The following is a 20,825-nucleotide window of genomic DNA, read 5'->3' as shown; positions in this document are numbered from 1 at the left end:
CTTTACAAAATAAAAAGCAAGAATAAAACAAGGTTAAAAACCTGCCTTCACATACAAAATATAGAATTTACCCAAAGTCTTACACATATACTTACTTTTCACACACACTCACATAGATAAAACACATAAAACACTCTCATCAAACCAATCTTAAGGATCCACATTGGCACACACACACACACACACACACACACACACACACACACACACAAAATCAAATGACAATCATAAAAGAAAAGTCTAAAAATAGAACTAATTAAATCAGATTGAAGCAAAAACGAAAATGTAAAATTTGCGATCAACTGGCGGGGTCTAAGGCATTGTCTTTCATAGGGTCCAAAGTTCCTGGTGGCGCCCCTGCATACAGTATAGTACATACAGTATAGCTGCAAATGTGTGTGCAATTGTGACGCATCCAACGGTCTTTAGCCGGGGGTGCGACCAATGGGGGGGAAGCCATTAGGAAGAATAAACATAGTCAAGGTGTGAGAGACAACCACGGTAAACCAGAAAGTTAGCTTTTTACAGTAAAAGTTAAGACAACTGTGAGTAATCCGCAACGTGTGGTACGTAGATGTCTCCACCAGGAGTAGGAAGCGTTTGAATTTAACTTTGGCAGCAGGAACCGGAAGTGCCGTTGTGATCATTTGTGTAACTTGTCGCTGGTACAAAAAGAGCAGAATGTAGCTGTACGGGAACCGGACTGGCTTCAAATCGTTTCACCACAAACCCTATATATATATATTTTTTTATTTATGTCGACGTGGTGAGTCGGTTCTGTGGGATGGGTCTCGTACGGACTGTTAGCAGAGACGATTAACGTGTAGAAAATGTCCAACATCCTCGATGCGGCGTCCAAAGTGAAATGGGACCGCACGTCTGCGGCGAAGCGAGCCGTGTTTCTTGCGGCTGCCGCTTACGGTGTCAAAACACTGTACCCCATCATCTGGAAGCAGCTCTGCAAAAATAAAGATCCGACCAGTAATCGGACTGATTCGAAGGCGGAGAACGGCTCCACTTGTTCAGGAAAAACTCAGATAGATGTTGTGGATGATAAGAAAACATCACCGGGGGTAAATGCTGAATTTCTCAAGCAGATCACCGAACTTGGTAAAATCCTCTTTCCCAAGCTTGTATCGAAAGAGCTCTGTTTGCTGTGCTTGCACTCCGTGGCGCTAATATCTAGGACATTTCTGTCCATTTACGTGGCCAGCTTGGATGGAAAGATTGTCAAAACGATCGTGGAGAAGAGACCCCAGCGCTTCATCATTCAGCTGATCAAATGGCTCCTCATTGCCATCCCGGCCACATTCGTCAACAGCGCCATCCGGTACCTGGAGTGCAAACTGGCCCTGGCCTTCCGCACCCGGCTGGTGAACCATGCCTACCAGACATACTTCACTAATCAGACCTACTACAGGGTCAGCAACATGGACGGGAGGCTCGCAAACCCGGATCAGTCTCTCACCGAGGACGTGATGATGTTTTCCCAGTCTGTGGCCCATCTCTACTCTAACCTCACCAAGCCTATACTGGATGTGGTGCTGACCTCCTACACGCTGATCCAGACAGCCAAGGCAAGGGGAGCCAGCGCCAGTGGGCCGACCCTGCTAGCTGGGCTGGTGGTCTTTGCCACGGCCAAGGTCTTGCGTGCATGCTCCCCCAAATTTGGCAAGCTGGTAGCCGAGGAGGCTCACAGAAAGGGCTACCTGCGCTATGTGCACTCTAGGATCATTGCTAATGCTGAGGAAATAGCTTTCTACAGAGGACACAAGGTAAGCAGGGCTGATGGTGTTGCAGCAGGTTTCCTGCAAATTGCAAATTTAGTTTAATAACTGGGCCAAGGATGTTTATGAGTAAGGCCTATAGTCTAAATGTTTAGGATATTTGTTGTTTTTATGTTAAAAATAAACTTAACTTTAATTGCAAGTTTTAAATATATCAGAATCTCGACCTGTTGGATAAAGGTGCATGTTATCAGAAACAGATGTGTTTTGTTTTTCCATCCAAAGTGTCTTTAAAATGTTGAATAGAAGGGAGACCATAAATTTGTCAGTGAATGTTTATTTTGATTGCAAACACGAGTCGCTGGATGCTGCAGCCCTTACTTATCGTGATTAGGCTTGCTAATATCACATATTTGATTGTTTTTCGTGCAGTTTATTGCAGCCTTTCTAGCTATCTTTGATATGTACTATATCTGAGTGTACAAGTCAAAAATAGCCTGTAATCATATCTGTTTTGTTTTGTCTGCAAACTAATTTTGGTTTATCACCACCTAAATTAAATCAGTTCTTCCTTTTCACATTTCCAACAACAAAAATTTTCATTTTCATGTCCATAACTTTTTGAGTTATCTTGAACACAAACAAACAGACAAACAAATAGATAAACGCTGGGTAAACCATAACCTCCTTGTCGGAGGTAACAACATAATTTAGTTGTGTGATATAATACTGTAAACAGCACTAGTTGTTTTCCGTATGATTTTAATCTCTCCTGAAAATTGATGTGGAGGAGTTTTGTCCTCTACACAACGCTGCCTCATTTGTTCATGCACAGCTCTCTAAATAGTGTTCTCTAAATGTCATGGTTAGCATTATGGCCAAACTTCTCCACATTGGCAGAGCTTGCATAAAGTTAGCCTAAAGATGGACTTAAAGAAACCGTTCAAACAGACTCATGGTTTGTGTAAATGCAACTTTGTCCTGTTGTATGTTGAAGAGGAGATTTCACCTGCATCCCCCCAAACAAGCTGTAATCATTCAGTCTTTTTCTGATTATACTTTCATAAAGTTTAACATTTATTACACTGACTGAGACCTGTAGAGTCTAAGATGTAGATCTTTGGGTTTTTGTATTTTCTCTTTGCATCAGACAGTCTGATCTTGGAGTGAACTCTTGGAAAGCTTAGCATTTGTCTTGAAGGTTTTTCAAAATAGAAGTGATCTTTCTCACTGGAGAATGATGGACACCTGCAGGATTTGCATCTTTTAAAGCCCCATCTAAGAAAAACTGGGTAGAAAAGTAATTTTTTTATCTGAAGTCTTTGTTTGGCCCTTTTTTAAAAGGTAAAGATTTTTTTTCTTTATTTTTACCATTTATTACCATGTGATAGCGCTACATTATCATTGTATAGTCTTCTGCTTTCTAGTATCCGTTCAAGTATAACTGTGTACAACATGGTTTTAGCAAACTAACTACCATTAAGTGATGCAAAAAGTCTCAGAAACTGTATGTATCAAATGTGATACATTTGGCTTGATAAGGTTAAGATAATTTCTGATTTCATTCCTTCTTGGCATTGTGTTATCACACATGTACATTAACCAGACCAGCAAGCTGACAAAAATTCTGCTTTTGATCACTTGATCAGGTGTAGGTAATTGCATTTGAATTTGGTTTGCAAATGGACATAATGGCATTTTAAATCATTTTATCGGAGAGTCACATGACACACAGTACTTCTACGCTAAAAACAAAAGTGTTATCCTATGCTGTGCATTTCAGGTGGAGATGTGCCAACTACAGAAGTGCTACCGGGCTCTGGCGGATCAGATGAACCTGATCCTGTCCAAGCGTCTGTGGTATGTCATGATTGAACAGTTCCTCATGAAGTACGTGTGGAGCAGCAGCGGCCTTGTCATGGTGGCAGTGCCCATCATCACAGCCACTGGCTTTGCTGACAATGGTAAGAAAACCATGAGAATGCCCTAATTTGTTTTGTTTTTTTTATTGAAATGTGCTAAATCAAATATTAGCTTTTTGTTTATATTTAATTGTTTCATTGTGCAGAGTCAACCTGTAATGAACATTTGATATAGATGTAACAGATGTGTTGTATTTCTGCTCTGTGAGCTTATGTAAGAGTATGTGCAAGGACTAATGGTGATTCCAGCTAACAAACAGGGAGCTGATTTGCTTGTGTAAAAATAGCACCCACCTCCTACACCTCTGTGATTATCTTCGACAAATCAGTTCTTTGTTTGCTACTTTCCCTGTAATTATATTTTAAGCACGTATTTCCATGCTGAGCTGACAGATTTTGTTGTCTGTCCTGATATTTTGTCTGTCTGTAGAAACAGCAGATGGGCAGACACAGATGATGGTGAGTGAGAGGACAGAGGCGTTCACCACCGCCCGTAACCTCCTGGCCTCAGGAGCTGATGCCATCGAGAGGATCATGTCCTCCTACAAAGAGGTGCAGACACTACGTTCTTTGTCTTTATGTCTGAAAACAATTGGCATCCTAATCTTTAGTTGTATAAGGTCAGATCTTGCTATAATGTGGTTTAGAAAAGCACAAAAATTGTTTGGGGCTTAAATTGGTAATTCGACTACCAAATTTGTTGGTCAAGTGGAAATTTATTGACAAGTACTTTAAAAATCAGTTCAAATGTTTTCTGGGGAAAATCTATTGTGTCCATTGGTTTCAATTGAGAATTCATAAGGTGTGGCTTGTTGATCAGACAAAACAGAATCCCAAGACATGACACTTGGCTCAGCGGGCCTGATTATAAAATAAATACTCTTAAAATAAACATGAGTTATAGCCTCTATGCAATCATGCAACTGACTGAATTGTATTCATTCACTGCAAGCTATCTGACCTCTCCTTGCATTTTAGTCCAAACGGAAAGGGGGATCAGATAAAAGCAAGATCCTCTGAGTTTCTTTCCTTTTTCTGGCTGCATTCTTACACGACCTTGTGAAATTGTCCCAAAATGTAATATTGTCATTTGTATTTAAAAAAACAACAACAAAAAAAAGCGACATTTATGACCTCGGCTTCATGGCTTTTGTTAAACTGAGTATTTGCGAGAGTATAGATGTGAAATTCAGTATTTCCGTATTAGTGGTCGTTCAGTGGTATAAAGTTAAATTAGTTCTACAAGAAACATAAATCTGTACAAGAATCAGAAATAAATTATTAAATATATAAATAGATAAATGCTAAATAGTGAGAAAGTCAAAGAAAATAATAACAAAATAAATTAAAATAAAGAAGGCAAATGAACAATATGAGTACTTTGAACTAATTTGTTTCGATACTTTATTTTCATTGTTAGATAAATGTCCTTATTTGATGTAGGTCAGTTAATTTTTTTCCAAATATATATTTTTAATAGTTATTTTTTAATTACATTATTTTTTTATACTTTTTATTTTGTTATTTACCCTCCTTGTTATACCCACATACATCATTCTTCTAGCTCTTTCAGCCAGTTGGGGTTGAGCCATAGTCCAACTCTGCCTGCAAGTTATCTGAACCAATCATATTTGAGCATGAACTTTCTGCCCCCTCTTTCTCAACTTCATTGTTGTATAAGAAAGCTATTATATCTATGAGTTATTCCACCTAAACTGCACATCAGTCTTCTTCAGAACACATTTTAGTCCAGAAATAAACACTTATATGTCTTGTCTTATATCGACATGCCTTCATTTAAAGTTTGTTGCAACATGTTTTCATCAGGGATTTTAAAACCTCTTACAGTAAGCCTATCCTCAGACAGTATACAAAACAAAACAATAAATTAAATAAAACCACCACATTCACTCAGTTACTCAGTTTTGCTAATCCCTCAATGTTTATATAATTGTGTTTATAAGGCTTAACCTTACACATACTGAGTGAACCAGCTAAGTTAACCACATATTGTTTATTGGCATGTTCAGACTAAACAAAATATAGACTTTATTAATCCTAATGTATTAAAACATTTATTATATTGGGGAAAACTGGAGTAGTATTCTAAAATTATTGTTATCTGTTCAAATAATGTAATATCTTCACCATTATTCACTGAGCTTTTACTGAAACTCTTAAGAGCTCCCTGTGAAAGGTACATCTCAGCTTTTGAAACCTCTAGTTTAGATTTAAGATATCCTGGTTGCACAGTAATAGTTAATTCTGTATCATTTTTTGAGTAATGTACAGTTGAGCTTACTATGTAAAACCGGATAAAGCAGTCATAGTGTAAATAAGGATGCTATGTCATGTTAGCATTTGGACACGGCGTGGGTGACTTAGGGAAAGGCATTTTATTTCCAAAGAAACTGCTTGCATGCAACTGTTTTCTTTACAGTAGCAGCTAAACCTGTGTGCAACTTTGTGCATTTTTTAGTAATAAATGCAAAATGTGGAATTAAATAGAACTAACCAGCAAAATTCTTGTCTACATTAGAGCTAAGCTTTATATGCAAGGTGGATTTTACCTTCAGTATCTTGTGTTTTTTCCTCATTGTTTAGGTTTAAGATGGCTGGTACTCAGTAATAGCCAGAACAGCTTTTTCAGATTTTCACAAAAGCATTTCACAAAAGTGCATTTCACTGTATATATCTTCTACTTATCATTTCCTGGGTCTGCGTAGAAACACCAGCTGGAAAAAGCAAGGACAAAAATCAGTGAATAAAAGGTCGTATTCATTCAGGGCCAGCTCCCTGACCTCTCATTGTATATTAATCCAAACAGAGGTGGGGGGGAAGCAAGATCCATTGATGCTTTCTCTATTTCTGGCAGCATTTTCAGGTCCATAAGAGGATTTGGTCGCAGCACATTTGTAGTGAAGCTGTATCATAGTGCAACTTGTTTGTACTAGTCTGCATGCCACCTTGTGCTTTGGCATGTACTTTTTCAGCTTCTTGGTGATTCACTATTTGAAATATGCGGTACACATGTTAGGAGCTGAGTTAAAAGCTTGTCTGTAAGGGATGTTTTATCTGTTTGTACCTTTGATGATGAGGAGGAGGAATTGAAATTAGTGCTCATAGATTATCAGTTTCCTCAAAAATGTCCCACAGTACCACTTTACACACCACTTGGGAAATGCAGGCACAAGCTTGGTGTAACAAATACTCAGAAGGTTTAAGCTGCTTTAAAATAAATAAAACAGAAGTCAGTCACAAGTGATTTGTCTCACTTCCGTGGTATGAATTTTTAAAGCATAGCAGGTTGCCATAACTGCTGTTCCACTGTGACAAATTGCTTTCCTGGATGATCTGAGATCAGCCTGCGTGCAACTCTGTCTTTGTGGGAGTTGAGTTTATTGTGAAAATGCAAAGCAGCAAGTCTGTGCATGCTAAAGCTAAAAGATGTGTGCAGTTTAACAAGCAGCAGAGATGGAACACATTCCTGGGGCAGCTTCCCCATTTAAGGCCTCAAAGCACCCTGCTTATTCATTATCAGTCTGCACTGCATGCATTTGTTTGTTATCTGTGTGAATGGTCACATGAGCAAGTGTCATGTCTCATCATGAGGTAGGTCATATGTCATCTTGCAAACTTGACTGTTCTTTGAAAGCCTGTTTCATCTCTGTCTGTAGCAGAACCCTGTGTGTTAGCTGTTGGCGCTTTCTGACACTCTACAAAACTACACAAAAGTTGTGATCCACTTCCTGGTTTCTTTATTCTGCATCATAAGTGCTGACCTTACAATCGTTTAAAATAGTACTCAGCATAATTTCTGTCGGCTTTCTGAAGGTTTTACAAAGCTTTTCTTTTGACATGAGTAGCTATTTCCCCCAATTTCAGTTCATGCTCAGGCCTGACCACTTTCATTGGCAACTGTTGTTTTGTTTAAGCCACTTTTACCTATGAATAATTCAAACATTAAAAAGGCATTTGACTCAAGGGATGAATCAGAGAACTTGGCAAAGAAGTTATATCTTGTTCCTCTTTTTAATTCTTTACTTGCATTTAAGTAAAAGGTCACCACACCAGAGCCATATATCATAGGTCAAACAGTATTTTTTACACCAATAAAGAGCTTTTAGAAGAAAAAAGTAATTTCTTAGCATCTTATGTCCTTAAAACAAAGATGGAAACTTCAGAGTTTTACAGCTTAGTACTTACTTAGTACTTACTCTTTATACCAGGCTTACATTTGCACATTTCTAATTGCAGTTTATGAAGAAATGAGGACCAGAACAATTATTGTTCTTTCCTTTCACAATTACTTCAGTTGTTTTATTTTTGTTTAGCTTTTCCCTAAGCTTGTTGCAAAAACTGGGACACACTTTACATATGAAACAATAACTTTTTTAAAAATGGCACCATACTGAGTGTATCGGCATGCAGTTGCTTTGTTAATCTTTTCCAGATTAATAATTGACTGAACTACAGATTATGTGCCTTGACCGGACAACTGGACTGACTGGTTCTCTGCTACACTACATTAAATATATCATGAACAGAATTAACCACAAAGAGCCAGTGCCAATGATCTTCAGTCAGAGTTGATATCTACTCTCTGCATGTGTTTATATGTGAGTGTGTATCCAGAGCTCCTTCTCTCAGGCTTAGCCTTGCAGTGAATAATCCACCATCTGTTGATCTTTCAATCCTGCACATCCTTTCACTTTTCCTCTTTCCCTGCCTCTCTTTGTATCAACTTGAGCGTTATTTATTTGAACCAGAAAAGCTGAATTGCTTTAATTTAGAACAAGAATGTGTCTGCTTTACACAAAGATATCGTTATTGATTAAAGAACCATTTTTACATGCGCCCAAGCTGTAGTGAAGTGGCTCCTTTACCCACTTGGTTAGTTTTTGGTTCTTCAGTAAAATATGTTATATTTTAAAAAATTTTCATTATTATTCCAAAGTGCACAGACATCTCAGCCTGTTAGCTTCTACTGAGGCAGTAAAAGAAGCATATAGAGCATTTAGTCTACCTAAAAGAAAGGGAAATGGAATGCGAGGGCAAATAAGCTTATTTGCTCTACTGAAAATGTGGGAAAAGAATAATTCAACGAAATAAGCAAAATTTCTGCACTGACATGACATATTTGTGTCATGTTCTTGTAAACTCCCACCCATGACTGTATATTTTTCTGCTCTTGAACTTTGACAGTCAGAAGGTCAACCAGTTCATCAGCAGAGATATGACTGGTTGAGAGAACATCAGGCCATTACATCTCCACTGATTGTGAATTCTCAGAAGTTGTGTGGTTACTATAATCAAGTTGTGTCAACAGTCTGCAGTGGCACGCACCACGAGCAGACTAAACCTACCACTTGCTCAATGTGCTTGTTTTATAACTCTTGTCTTTGAAAATCTTATGAACTGTTCAGTTATTTCACACATATTTTTTTATATATTCTGCGATTATTTATCTAATCTTTTAGCCACTGCTACGGCTTCTAGTTTCAACAACTTCATGCAATGCTGGTTCAGGTGTTACTTTCTAATCTAATTAAAAGAATCATTTTCTAATTGGTTGATCTTCTCTAAATTGTTCCCGTGTTGCTTCTGACGTCAGCATTCACCTCCCAATGGGACAATCCTAGTTTCCAGTCCATGCTCAAACTAATCGGCTGCTTGTACTTTTTTTTTTTTGCTTTTTTTTTTTTTTTTATCAAACCTTGACCGTGATGGTGACCTGTGCAGCAGTCTGATGCACACACAGGTCATATTAACATATTTGGCCTCTATCAAAGAGTAATTCCCCCCCCCTCTTCCCGGCCCCTGGTGTTTTTGCTGGTACAGGTCACAGAGCTGGCAGGTTACACTGCGAGGGTCCACAACATGTTTGTGGTGTTTGAGGACGTCCAGAAGGGGGTTTACAAGCGCTCCTCTCTGTCAGCCACCAGAGGAACGAAGAAGAAGAGCCGGCCTGAGATGCACATAGATGGACCCTTGGAAATAAAGGGTAGGCCTGCAATGCTTTGATGGAAATCTAAAGAGAACGTGGTTTGAGAATATTGATGATAAAGTCATTTATCGTTGTGTTTTAATAGAATTTGGCTGACCCCAGGAGGGGGTGGAGTTGCATTTGCATGATCACCTAATATAACTCGCCCCTAGTTTACAGTAAACAGACACCCATGAACATGGGAGCACAGACACACAAACCCATACACCCACACCTCTATACACATAGATACCGCGTTACACAACTACATCCCCACACACATCCCTGTACAAATACCTGTTGCGGCTCTGTTTGTAGTTATTCATGGTTTTTACTGTGACAGTGTCAAATGTTCTTTCTTTGGAGCTTTAGATACTTTATTATCTAAAGATGTAAAAGAGGTTTTTCTGTAGAGAAGGTGGGACAGTTGCTGTGGCTTGTTTTCTACTTTTTGTTCAGTTTTTCTTTTTCCTGTTTCTTTTTTTTCTTTCACTGTCCATCATTTGTCTCTTTTTTTTGGTCTTTTTTCTCATCCTTTCCCTCTATTGTCTCTTTTCTTCCAGTCCGGCCTGGTACAGCAGTTACAAGCTGAAATAACAGACTTGTGAACTGATTAATGAAATAAAGAATAAAGCTTAAGAATGAAAGGGAGCCTCATATCCACGGGCTCCTCTTGGAGGAGTAAATGTGTTCAACATGGCATTCTGCTGTCAGGATGCTGGACAGGGCAGGAAAAAAATAGAATTTGGAAACGTTTTATGTCAAGTTGGTAAATTTGAAGCAAATCTTTGAAAATATCATTATCCTAAATTGGAATAAGTAGATTGCAGTCTTGCTTTGCAATATTGCGACATTGCCTGATGTAAGCCTGAGTCTTTGTGAATATCTTGTTAATTAGTTTTCTCAATCATGTTCTCAGATTCTATGTTTTAAATTTAATTTTTATCGTTAATTTTTTGCTTTTCTCTCTCTCTCTCTCTCTCTCTCTCTCCCTCAAAAAGCCTTGCCTTTTGACGTGCCTGGTTAAAAAAATAAATAAAATAAAAAATTTAATTCAATTCAATTCAATTCAATTAAAATTTGTGCTTGTGTCTTTTTCATCTAATGCCTGCAACACCTTTCATTTTTTTTACTACAGCCATATCTCAGCTTGCCAATATTGCAGCTTTTTTGACAACATGACCCAGTTTATTTGTTTTGTCCTATCTCTAATGCTTCAGAATGACTCTGCTGTTACCTGGAGACGGAGTCACTAAGTATCGGCCACGAAGAAGCATCACAGGCTCGATTCACCGCAGCAATATCTGTGTGCCAGCATCCCTTTGACCCCAGATATAATCTCATGTTTCACTGTGCTGTTAAACTGGGAGCTAGCGGAAGTGCAGCCGAGGGATTTTTATTTTAACCCCATAGCTCCCAGGATGTAGATATTAATCTGTTCTGCATCCAACAGTCTGTTCCTCTGTATCTTCATTCATTTTCTGACCCCACCTCTTTATGATTTTCTCTCTTTTTTTTTGCAGGTGAGGTGATTGATGTGGACAAGGGCATTGTGTGTGAGAATGTACCAATCATCACACCCAACGGAGATGTCGTAGTGTCTTGCCTCAACTTGAAGGTAAAGTATCTGCAATGTAGACACCTTAAATACTAACGTTTATGTTAGTCTTTACCTGACTGACCCTGTTTTATAAACCTCAACAGCAAACTCCATGATGATTCGGATGTGTGTAGTGTTTATTACTACTAAAGATAAGTTCCCTGTGGTCTCATTAGGAAAGATAAAGATCACATGGGGTGTCAATGTGTCGCTTCCCTTAGGATTTTGTTTTGTTTTAGATTAGATGAAGAAGACTCATTAACAAATATTAACAAGTTTGTACCGAGTGACCTGTCTCTCTACAATGTGGATGAATGAATATTTTTATCTTGTATCCTGGTCACAGCATGTGCTGTGTTTATTTTGCTCTTCGACATCAAAGAGTCTGCCAGAGTGCAGATATCAGTGCTCTGCTTAATGTATCTGGATAATTTAGTTTGATTTCATTGCTGCTAATTTGACACAAGTCTGTATTTTATCCGGCCTTCAAAACTGCTTTTCAACTTTATCAAAAACAACATCAGAGTGATGTTGCAAGTAATCCACAATGTGACTGATCTCCTGATAGGCGTCATTAAGAGGCAGTATTCTAAATATGTTTATAAAGAATTAATCAACCAAATGAATCACTTTTAAAGATTTCCAGCAGTGATGTTAACCTGCTGATATTAAGCTGATCAACTACAGCTAACTACACTATGTTACACCATTCAGTGTGTGACTTTATAAAAATTTACCAGATTTGGCTCTAATTTTGCCCATATTTTACATCTCTCTCTCTCTTTCTTTCACACTCACTCTCTCTTTCTCCCTCTCTCGATTCATCCAGCAAACATCATCATTCATGCTGTCATAATATTAACAAGTCTTTATTTCCATTGTCACTAAGATGTAGGTTTACCATAAAGTTAATCGAGTGACTGCAAAATGAAATGTAGGAAAACCAATATAAAATACTACAATAAATAAAAACAAAAGGTCGTGCAATAGATTTGTTTTTGGAAAGACAGAAAAAAGTAGCTTTACACTCAACAAAGCACAGCTGAATTATTGTTGAGTCTGATTGGCACAAAAAAGATCAGATAGAAAGACAGATGGATTGTTGGAGAGTAATTAGATTGTGGTGTGAGGACAAACCAGCATCGAACTGAGCTGATGAGATACAGTAATTGATTTTAGCTGACAACTGCTACCATTCAATTGACTGTAAAATATCCTGATGAAAGACAGAAAGCTAAAATATAGCTTAGAAGTATTTACTGGCTGCACCGTGGCATAGAGGTTAGCACTGTGGCTTCACAGCAACAAGGTTACTAGTTTGATCCTTGGCTGGGGCGAGGCTTGAACAGTGGCCTTCCTGTAGGGAGTTTGCATGTTCTCCCCATGTATATGTGGGGATAGGCGTGAGTGTGAGCGTAAGTGGTTGTTTGTCTCTGTGTGGCCCTGCGATGGACTGGTGAGCTGTCCAGGGTGGATCTGCCTTTCGCCCAAAGACTGCTGGGATAGGCTCCAGCTTCCCCGCAACCCTTGATCGGACTACGCAGTTAGGATAATGAATGAAAGTATTTCCTCTTTTACTTTTGATGTATGGCCTATTTCCACATCTCCAATCTCAGACATATAAGCTGACCAATCTTAGGTAAATCTTTTGTTTATTCAACACCATTCAAATTATGGTATGCAAAGTACACAATAGTAAAACAAAAGGAAAAGAGAGAGAAAAAGAACAGAAGACACTCTACGCCTAGCTTTTGGTTTTGGTCTGTAAAATATAATGAATTAAGTTGAACTGAGTTGAATTGTATTTTAGCAATTTGTACTCAATTGTGAAAGTGTTGATGTAATTTTTAATGTTTCATCATTTGGTCCAGACGTTTTTTTGTATTTTTCAACATACAAAGCTACATATGTGCACACCAGTCGCTTCTTTATTTGCTCTTTTCATTGATGAAAAGCTATGAACGCCGTTTTCCTGATTGCTGCAGGATTTCGCTCGGACCTCCAACAGTTTCAACAGACATTTCAACGTGTCTTTTATTTATTTATTTTTCAGAAAAGAAGATCTCTTGGGAGAATTGTTTCAGTCTTTAATGCATCGCTGTTTAGCAGTGTCTGTCCACAGTTTTATACCCTCATGATGAACTGTTTTCATTCTGATCCCTGCCTCCACTGCTATGGGTTTCATAAATTCTGTCCCTGTCAGGTGGACGAGGGAATGCACTTATTGATCACAGGGCCTAACGGCTGTGGAAAAAGCTCCCTGTTCAGGATCCTCAGTGGCCTGTGGCCCGTCTACAGCGGCCGGCTACACAAACCTTCTCCTCAACACATGTTTTACATCCCACAGAGGTATACACAAAAACACACTTGCTCATTAATCTGATATTTCATACTCAAGTAGTAAACTGAAACAACTTTGGGCTTTTCACCAGTGAATCTTACCAGTAATCCAATCCACTGTAACACGATCTGACAAGGAAACCAGAGCTCTGGACAAAGTGAAATATTTACACCCAGCTGAAATACTTTGAGTAGTAATATTTTTTTCATTCAACTTTAGACCAAGCACGAAGCATAAATAAGTTTAAAAAGCTGTCATTTGAAAATAGTTTAAAGTCTATTTTTAGACTAAAAGTAGATGATAATCAGAAGTTTTAATTGAGAAATGTTATTGTTTCTGACAAGTTTAAACTCATTTTTAATTTGATGCTAGCAAGGGATTTAAACAGGAGAAAAGATGTGAAATGCCAAACAAAAACAACTTAAAAGATTTCAGGAAAGCATCTCAGAGAGGTTAGCTCTGTTAGAAATTAATATGTCACCGCTCTGAGTCACTCTTTAGAACCAAGCTGTGCATATCGTGGTTCTTAATGCTAATATTTGAACAAAACACGGCGTAAGTAGAACATGTAGTACCACAATGCAGGTGGAATGTGTTCTTGTGCATTAAAAGGTGGGTTCGACCCTTAGTCACATGATAAGCAGTCAATGTTGTTTATTGTTGTATATATTTAAAGTCTTTCAGACTTTCATTCGGACTGATTTAGAGAGAAAGCTGCAGCGTTTAAAAGCTTCAGCTTGTGTGCTTTTCCTTACCAGAGCTGAGCACTGTAAAATAATCTAACAAAAATATGACTAGGTAAATTTGATATATGAATAACTGATTAACAATCCTCATGCCGTCACTGACTGTAATTTTCATTTTACAGAAACATCACTGGAGCTTAGTTATTTCCTGTTTTGGCTACATGTTGAAAATGACTGTCTTAAATCTGTCCATGTGCAGTTAGGTTGGCCAAGAAATAAGTTAGCACCAAAGCTGGACAGCTTCACAGATTATGTGAACAAATAGTTAAAAAGGTATGCAATATGTTTTAATGAATGCTTGCAAACATTTCTGAGATTGCAGCTTCTTATGATAAAACAGATCAGATACTCAAGGGAAATGACAAGCACCAAGGCTGAAAACCAGGCCTGATCTGTGACAAAAGCTCTGTTATTTAAGTGTCTGGGAGCTAAACTAGCCAGTTTGTTGGACTGCAAGCTGACTAGTTTAGCTGAAAACATTTGCTGCATTATAAATAGGAAAATATGATTTAGGCCTCCAAACTTTTGAGTGTCAAAACTATTATTTATTCCTCAATTGGACTTTTAACACCCCCTTGATTATAAATCTGATTATAAATTTGTCAACAACCTGCAACAATCTGATCAGAGGATCATAAATGGGATTATGTTACTTCGTGTAACAGTAATTGTTCAGTTAATGAATCATTCTAACAGAAAAAAGATGTGACAATTAATCTTTTTGGTAACTTCTGATGACATAAGAGCATTTACTTCTTTCTGGTGAGGTTATTGCATCCTTAGCCCATAATGACTCGTTGCAAATGTGAGTTGAGCAAAATAACCATTGTGACCCTTAAGCTGAACTGGTGTGAACCATGTACCCAGAGCTGATGGGAGGTGCAAACTCCCAGCTACAGTGAAGTAAATATTTTATACATTAGGATGAGAAGACCACCTGGTAGCTGTAACTGTATCTGGTATGCTACATACAATAGAAACATTTAGGGCAAAACGTGTTTCTTTCTCTTTTAGCTTTTTTTGTGGTCCTATGTTCGCGCCCACCTCTTTGTTTCCTTGTGCTGTAATGAGATAAGGGGATAACAAAGAAACACTCAATGAGTAACGCGTGTGTGAATTTCTCCAGGCCATACATGTCAATGGGCTCACTGCGAGATCAGGTGATCTACCCAGACTCTGTGGAGGACATGGCTGCCAGAGGACTGGCGGATAAGGACCTGGAGGCCATTTTAGACATTGTTAACCTGAATCACATTGTCACCAGAGAGGGAGGTAGGAGAGCACTACAGACAACACCATCACATCAATCAGTCAGTGTCACTTTATTTGTCAGGTATCACCGTAAATATATCAACTCAACCTCCGCGTCAGATCGTGCAATGCCAGGTGCTGTGCAGTGCCAGCACATTGACTTCAAAGCTCATAACGTGTAGAAATCCCATGGTAGATTATATGTCAGTGTCGAACTTTGGAGTTTCTGCATTATTTAAAACAGTAGATGGCATTTTTTTTAGTCATTTCCAAACCTTAAATAAACTGGCTGCATTAGAAGAACAGCTATCTTGCTGCCATAAAAAACACAAGGGTGACAAAGAAAAAGTAAATGAAGGAATCAATATTACTTATTACATCATGTAAGAACAGACAACGACTCATAAAATTGTTGGAGCTGCTTTGGAAAAGCACTGATAAAAACAAAGGTTTTTTAGTGAGACTGAAATTTCAATTTCAATGCAATGTGAGAATGTTCAAGCTAGTTGCTATCCCCAATTTGACCAATAGGGGTCAGTAAAAGTTATACAGTGTTTATTTTCCTTTACAAACAATTAAACATTTGTTTAGTTGAATCACCAAATAAATCATAACACATACTTGACAGAATTGCTTGCTTGTTTGCTAACCTTCAGTCACATTTCAGTTGACTTCCATGTTATTTGTTTTGTGTCCATCCACAATATTTTGTCTTCCAGGCTTTAGAGATGCTGAATTTATTCTAACTCCAGAGCATTGAGCTTGTGAGATCAAACAGAATAAGTTATGTTCAGTGTTGCCTAAACTTTAGAGTGTGACTGATTGGCAGCTTCTTTCACTGCAGAACAAACAAAGCTATTGTCTCCAGCTAACAACTGAACACAGCATACTGCTGTAAGAAGGCTTACTGTATGAATGGCTGTACTGTGAAAATGTTGGGAAAGGTCTTAATTGCACACGTAAATCAAGTCATGCATATGCACACAAGAAGAGAAAATGAATGAATTTTCTGTTAATAAAAATGTTTTTTGCAGAAAATACCTTTAGCTACATACGTATATATTTAGTCTTCTTTTGGCCTGGCCATCGGTAACAACAGCCACGTTTTATTTTATTTTTGGAATAAATACTTTCGCTTTGAAACAAGACAAAGTACATTGTTTTTATATGTCTTCTGTTTTTGTTTGTTCCTGTCCAGGTTGGGATGCTGAGCTGGACTGGAAGGATGTGCTTTCAGGAGGCGAGAAGCAGAGGATGGGCATGGCTCGCATGTTTTACCACAAGTAAGAATGAACAGCCTCTTTATTTTCCACTATTATATTTAAGATGCTGTGACACATGCACTGATGTCCAGATATGCAACAGACTAGAACAAAAATGTCTGCAATACTGACGTTGGATTTTCGAGGGAGATTTTCCACCTCGACCCCCAAAATAAAGTTTTGGAACAAATACAAGCAATAATCACATCAATATCCTCTGTGAGCATCTTCTAAGAAAAACACAGGGATTTCAAACGTGTCATTTCAGCATTGTGTCCTGCACACGCAGAGCAGAAAGTTTCACTGCATTACACTTGGACTTGTGAGAGTGCATCTCATGCAGGAAGCTTCCTGCTCTGAAGCAAGTTTAAACGACAAAACTGGAAAAAGTCACGACAAAAGTGACAAAATATAGAAGCATTTCTCTTAACAATCACATGAAACTTAATACCACAAATCTGTTACTTCTCAGAGTTTGCATGCAAATGTTTTTAAAATGATGCGTTACAGGTAATTCCAACAACTTGCTCAGATTGAACTGCTTAGCTTTCATAGTGGTTTCTGAGCATCTCATGCTCATAATTTCCTAAATCTGGCAGTTCAAGCAGGAAGAGTGTAGCCACATTACAGCATTTCTTAGGAGTTATAATGCCACATGACACATGACATGATGACACATGGCTTTATAATTCTGACAAAAAGTATGAGCATGCACAAATATCTGCCTGTACTGCAGATGCTATGTCCAGACTCATCCAAGTAGCCTTTCTGTTGGACTGCCTTAGAATTTGTTAAACAAATTCCTGTTTGTGACCATCCTGTTTCACATGGTAAAAACTGACTACTGAATGATAGCAAAGACCTTTTCAGTGTTTATATTGCTGCATGTGTTTAATATTTGAAGACGAATGCAAAACTGAGACGTCACATGAACTCATGAGATTGCAATCATGTCTGGTTTATTGTTGCAAAAAACAAAAAACAAGACTTATATAACCAATCCTATACATGAAGGCTTAGTGACTGAAATGATTTCTATGCCGTCAGGCCCAAATATGCCCTGTTGGATGAGTGTACCAGTGCTGTGAGCATTGATGTGGAGGGAAAGATTTTCCAGGCTGCCAAGGATGCCGGCATCTCCCTGCTTTCCATCACACACCGGCCCTCCCTGTGGTAAGACGCTTTTCTAGTTTGGAAGGGATGAATTAGCTTGTGATGTAAAACCTGATTTTGGCTTCATGTAAAGTCAAACGGTTACGTTCAACCATGTCTCTCTGCTTTAAGGAAGTACCACACCCACCTGTTGCAGTTTGACGGGGAGGGAGGCTGGCGCTTTGAGCAGCTGGACTCGGCCACGCGCCTCTCCCTCACTGAGGAGAAGCAGCGGCTGGAGGCCCAGCTGGCCGGCATTCCCGAGGTGCAGAATCGCCTCAACGAGCTCTGCAAGATCCTGGGAGACGACTCTGTTCTCAAAACAGTGGATGAGTGAGCATGAGGCCCAGAGGGGGAGAAAGATGAGAAGTGGGGGGGGGGGGGTATGGGAGACAGGGAGGCAATGAAAGGAAAAGAAACCTTGCTCCTGATTTGTTTGAGTCTGTTCTGCTGAGGTTTTTTTTTTGGTTTTTTTTTTTGCTCCAAGTCTCTCTTCTTAAAGCAGGCCAGCTCTTAAAGACTGCTAGCCTTTGTGCTCTACTTTCTCTTCTCCCTTTCTCCCCTCTCTTCTCACCCAGCTTCAGTGGAACAATTTGAAGGGCGGGAGTGAAGGCCATAGAGTAAAACTCTCCCGTGTAATGTGCACTGACTGTATATTCAGCTGTAGATTTTAAATGGTTGGATTTAACATACATGTTTACATGCTGTAAATGTCAGGATCAGTTCATTACCAAAGTAGAAAGCAGAGCTGATAGATCCAAACTAACTGAGATGACGATTTTGTGATTTTCTAGCACTTTATTCTGCTTTTAGAGGGCTGTTTCTGCATGTAGTGTTTTATCTAGAGAAGATTTAACCACCATGTCCACAGCAGTATTCCAATGGGTTGTGCATTTGTTTTTACCTCTAAAATTTAGCTTTAGATGTTTCCTTTTGCTGAAGTTAAAACAGATTTTGAGAGGTCAAAATAGACTATTTTTTAATAATGTGTATAGGCAAAAGTACAATCCTTTCCCTCATACCTCACATTTGCTCTTCTTAGACTCAAACGGCTGATACAGGCTGCAACTTTGTTGGGTCTATTATTAGAACAATTAGTGATGCAGGCCTGACTCCTGAACCATATGTTTCTGGTTTATTGAACAAACACAATAAGCTAAAGAGGTCCTCTTCAGAGGAGCATTGGTTAGCTGACGCTGGATGTCTAGTCTTGTCTGGTCTAACTGATAAACCACAGACAGATGCATGTTGTTGGGAGGGTGAGCTGATATGCTGGTGTGCTCATTTTTAAATGACTGTTTAGATTCACTTTAATATTCCTGATACTACTCCACACATCATAAAGGATCTTACAGTATACTGTCATGGAAAGGCTGTAAATCAGGTTGGTTTATAGGTTATAGAAGTTGATTATTGGCCTCAGACATGCTTGAATCTCTTCACTAACATCTTGCCTGAGGCAAAAGTTGTTCTCCAGATCCGAGTTCAGTCGGCTTCTCGAGTTGCTGCTAACAAACATCAAAAGTTGTGAGACTGTGAAAGTGCCGATTTGTTACATTATCATTGCTTTTTTTCTTATGAAGAAGTCATAAATCCCTTAAATCTCTTCTTCACTCGATGTGTGGAGTGACAGGAGTGTCACATACATAAAAATAAACCAGAAAAATAAGGAAGTACCTTTTCTTTCTTACTGTTTTTGTCGTACTCCTGTCATTCTCTTTCTGTGGTTCAAACCTGTGTACATGTTCACTGTGTCCTGCATGAACAGGTTCAGGAACTTTTGCCTTACTAATGGAGTCAAACAGTACAAGATAAGATAAACTTTCACCTCAACACATACTCTATTGCTTTTATTCATTCCTGCAGGTCCTTCTAGACATTTACAAAGTTAGACTTTTCTGCTCTATCCCCTGTCTTTTACCTTTATTGAATATTTCCTGTATGATTATGATACAGTTATTTAGTGAGAGTTATTAACAAACCATTGTGTCAGTGTTGGCGTCTTGTTGCTGAGAATGAAAAAAGACAATCAGGAACATTATCAGTTTTGTGTTTCACATCACAAATGAACTTGTTAATCCTCAAAGATGACGATGAAATGATCTCTGATTTGAACTAAATGAGTGCATGGACGTCATCAAATTTTGTTACAGAAGCGATAATTCATGTGGAAGTTCTCTCTGGACTTAGTATGACTTTTTCTTTTGCAGTTTTTAGCATTGAAACCTCTCATCTTGGTTTTAGTAGAAAGGGGCTGCAGGATGGCTGCTAGGTTACAGAACGACAGTCCTCTGGACTTTAAAAAGATAATTATGCTTTTATTAGGTATGCAAGAAAGCATCATGGGCTTCACTGTAGGCCTTGCAAAGTTGAGGGGTGAGTCCTTTTCACAGCTCTCTGTATTGGAGTTTCTGACCAGAAAAAAAGCGATGGGTTCTACACAGACTTTGTTGACAAGAGGGCTCATGACCCGCTAAATGACACATAGTCTGCCAAGTGAAACGGGAACATGAAGTCAGCCTGATATGTTCAGGTATGACAACAGCTTCTTTTGTCAAGTCAGAAAAATATTGTTTAATCTTGACATGATGGGATAAGACACAATGACGTGCCCTCTTCCCGGTATGATTGTGATTATTGGTTCCTTGTGTTTGAGTTTGTATGAGTTTGTTTGTCCTTCGGTTATCTTGAAAAGAAAAAGAATATTTGCCGTGATGTTACCTGTTGACAGAGGTGTATAAAGTAGAAGAAAAAAGTCCTGCCATGTTTTCACCTGAGCATTTAGAACAGCTGTATTCACTAACAGGCTCATCCACCTTGCATTGGAGCTGAGCTCAT

General features: G+C 38.6%; 1 protein-coding gene across 1 annotated transcript; it reads left to right on the top strand.

Moving 5' to 3' along the window:
• Positions 1-830: 830 nt before the first annotated feature.
• Positions 831-18,324, top strand: abcd2 (ATP-binding cassette, sub-family D (ALD), member 2; the record flags this gene model as incomplete). Its single annotated transcript, XM_079262820.1, has 10 exons — positions 831-1,775; positions 3,511-3,691; positions 4,080-4,201; positions 9,491-9,653; positions 11,159-11,253; positions 13,439-13,584; positions 15,449-15,594; positions 16,772-16,856; positions 17,883-18,008; positions 18,120-18,324. 10 exons carry the CDS (start codon positions 831-833, stop codon positions 18,322-18,324), a joined length of 2,214 nt encoding a protein of 737 aa, XP_079118946.1.
• Positions 18,325-20,825: the final 2,501 nt, after the last annotated feature.

This window comes from Telmatherina bonti (assembly GCF_933228915.1).
Source record: "Telmatherina bonti genome assembly, chromosome: 23".
Lineage (NCBI taxonomy): Eukaryota > Metazoa > Chordata > Actinopteri > Atheriniformes > Telmatherinidae > Telmatherina > Telmatherina bonti.
This window is presented reverse-complemented; position numbering and strand designations above follow the sequence as displayed.